Genomic DNA, 3,171 nt, shown 5'->3' with positions numbered 1-3,171 from the left:
TAAAAAGAAGCATGTGGGGTGCCTCAGTGGCTCAGTCAATTAAGTGTCTGCCTTCAGCTCAGGTCATGATCCCAGGGTCCTGGGATCCAGCCCCACAGGGGGGTCCCTGCTGAGCAGGGAGCCTGCTTCTCCCTCTCCTCCCCGCTTGTGCTCTCTCTTGCTATTTCGCTCTCTCAAATAAAGAAATAAAATCTTAAAAAAAAAAAAGAAAAGAAACATGGAGGACTTATGTGGACAAGTTTAGAAAGCACTCACTAGATTGTCTTTTAAAATACAAAAACAAACAAAACATACAGAGCATTTCTCAAAATTACTCTGAAAAATTAAGTATACTTTTTTGTAATAAAAAAAAAAAGTCCACCCTTTCTGCCCGTGGACGCCGCAGAGTAAGCATCGTTAAAGTCTCCCCTCCCACCGCCCCATCATGTCTAAGTCAGAGTCTCCCAAAGAGCCTGAACAGCTGCAGAAGCTCTTCATCGGAGGTTTGAGCTTTGAAACAACCGATGAGAGTCTGAGGAGCCATTTTGAGCAATGGGGAACGCTTACGGACTGTGTGGTAATGAGAGATCCAAACACCAAGCGCTCCAGAGGCTTTGGGTTTGTCACGTATGCCACTGTGGAGGAGGTGGATGCAGCCATGAACGCGAGGCCACACAAGGTGGATGGAAGAGTTGTGGAACCAAAGAGGGCTGTCTCAAGAGAAGATTCTCAAAGACCTGGTGCCCACTTAACTGTGAAAAAGATTTTTGTTGGTGGCATTAGAGAAGACACTGAAGAACATCACCTAAGAGATTATTTTGAACAGTATGGGAAAATTGAAGTGATCGAGATCATGACTGACCGAGGCAGTGGCAAAAAGAGAGGTTTTGCTTTTGTAACATTTGATGACCATGACTCTGTAGACAAGATTGTCATTCAAAAATACCATACTCTGAATGGCCACAACTGTGAAGTAAGGAAAGCCCTACCTAAGCAAGAGATGGCTAGGGCTTCATCCAGCCAAAGAGGTCGAAGTGGTTCTGGAAACTTTGGTGGTGGTCGTGGAGGTGGTTTTGGTGGGAATGACAACTTTGGTCGTGGAGGGAACTTCCGTGGTCGAGGTGGCTTTGGTGGCAGTCGAGGTGGTGGTGGATATGGTGGCCGTGGGGATGGCTGTAACGGATTTGGTAATGATGGAAGCAACTTCGGAGGAGGCGGAAGCTATAATGATTTTGGCAATTACAACAATCAATCCTCAAATTTTGGACCCATGAAAGGAGGAAATTTTGGAGGCAGAAGCTCTGGCCCCTATGGTGGTGGAGGCCAATACTTTGCCAAACCACGAAACCAAGGTGGCTATGGTGGTTCCAGCAGCAGCAGTAGCTATGGCAGTGGCAGAAGGTTTTAATTACTGCCAGGAAACAAAGCTTAGCAGGAGAGGAGAGCCAGAGAAGTGACAGGGAAGCCACAGGTTACAACAGATTTGTGAACTCAGCCAAGCACAGTGGTGGCAGGGCCTAGCTGCTACAAAGAAGACCTGTTTTAGACAATACTTATGTGTATGGGCAAAAAACTCGAGGACTGTATTTGTGACTAATGTATAACAGGTTATTTTAGTTTCTGTTCTGTGGAAAGTGTAAAGCATTCCAACAAAGGGTTTTAATGTAGATTTTTTTTTTTTTGCACCCATGCTGTTGATTGCTAAATGTAATAGTCTGATCATGACGCTGAATAAATGTGTCTGTTTTTAAATGTGCTGTGTAAAGTAAGTCTACTCTGAAGCCATCTTGGTATACTACCCCAACAGTGTGAAGTTAGAATTCCTTCAGGGTGTTGCCAGGTTCCATTCAAAATTGATTTGCAACCTGCTTGGGCACAGAAGCCATTGTCTCCACAAACCTTGGTGCAGTTGAACTGACAGTTAATGTGTTGTGACCTGGAGTTCACCATTAAAAGGGTCACCCAAGCAAAGTCCTGGAGTTTATTTGGTTATTAATATGATTGTTGGCACATCCTATGCAATATATCTAAATTGAATTATGGTATCAGATAAAATTATAGATGGGATTAAAGCTTGTGTATCATCCATTATCATGTGTAATCAATAAACAATTTAATATTCTCTTGGGAAAAAAAAAGTCCATACCCACTATCTACATTCTGTGTCCATGATAATTGATATAAGAGCTGCAATCTGGTAGAGCATTTGATTTTTGTAGAGTGAAACGGAAGAGCGTGTAGATCTTTAAGAGTCTAACAAGACTCAAGTGCTGTTAGTCCTCTACTCAGACTACCAGGGAAAAACTATGAAAGTTTAGGTTTTAGGAGTAGCAACTCAAGACCCCAACATGACTAAATGCCAAAGGACAGATGAGCACATGTGAGATAAGGCGGCCATGTGTTAGGCCCAAAGAGGTGCCGTGCCAATGAATGATCAGGTCAGTTTATGACTGTAGCTATTACCAAACAGATATGTAATTAGCAATAGTTAATTCATTATTTTATTTGTAGGACTTTCCTCTTAAGTTATGTTTTTTTCCAGGAGGCTTGCTTTATTTATTTCAGAAATTTTGGTTATTAGATTGAGGTTTCACTGAAGACTGAAATATTATCCATTTAAATTGTGGCCAGAATTATAGACACCTATAACTTAATTTTTCATCCCTTATTTTACTCCCTGGGAAAATGTTTAAATTAAACTTAGGTTTGTTCACCAAATATATCTTTTCCTCCTCACTATATTAGTTGTGATAGTCAGTCTCAACCAAAGCAAAACATACTTGGAAACTAGGTGCCACACAAATTAAAGGGAAATTCATTTTGTCCTGATTATAAGACAACTTAAATTTAGAATTTTAAATTATGCATTCTATAGGCAGTATCTAAAGAACTTCTAATAACTGGTGTTTCTAATAACAGTCAAGTAAAAAATACTCCATCTAAGTAAGAAGGAAAAAAATCCTTGTAAAACTATAGGCCTTTAAGAAGTTAGAGGACTTTAAAGGAAAAAACATATAGGCTTAAAAATAATAGTTGGAACATTATTAAAGCTATTGAATGAGGATTTAGGTTTCCCTTCTTCCTCCCACAAAACACAACAGTGCTATTAAGGGAAGTAACACCTATTTAAAGGATGTTAAGAAAGTAAAATTTTGTTTTGTTTCACACCACTAGTCTAACATTGTAGCTTGA

The 3,171-nt window shown here is 40.2% G+C and overlaps 1 protein-coding gene across 1 annotated transcript; it reads left to right on the top strand.

Moving 5' to 3' along the window:
• The first annotated feature begins 440 nt into the window (after positions 1-440).
• Positions 441-1,510, top strand: LOC148162273 (heterogeneous nuclear ribonucleoprotein A1-like). Its single transcript, XM_088019342.1, has one exon. The coding sequence runs from the start codon at positions 560-562 to the stop codon at positions 1,385-1,387; it is 828 nt and encodes a 275-aa protein (XP_087875468.1). The 5' UTR covers positions 441-559; the 3' UTR covers positions 1,388-1,510.
• Positions 1,511-3,171: the final 1,661 nt, after the last annotated feature.

Source organism: Eumetopias jubatus, unplaced genomic scaffold, assembly GCF_037043125.1.
Source record: "Eumetopias jubatus isolate StellerSeaLion01/CBP00866 unplaced genomic scaffold, mEumJub1_p1.0 scaffold_16, whole genome shotgun sequence".
In the NCBI taxonomy this organism is placed as follows: domain Eukaryota; kingdom Metazoa; phylum Chordata; class Mammalia; order Carnivora; family Otariidae; genus Eumetopias; species Eumetopias jubatus.
Note: the sequence above shows the minus strand (reverse complement) of the source record. Positions and strands in the feature narration are given on the sequence as shown.

Excerpts from the sequence above, each read along its gene's own strand:
- LOC148162273 (XM_088019342.1), top strand. The coding sequence starts at position 560 with ATGAGAGATCCAAACACCAAGCGCTCCAGAGGCTTTGGGTTTGTCACG.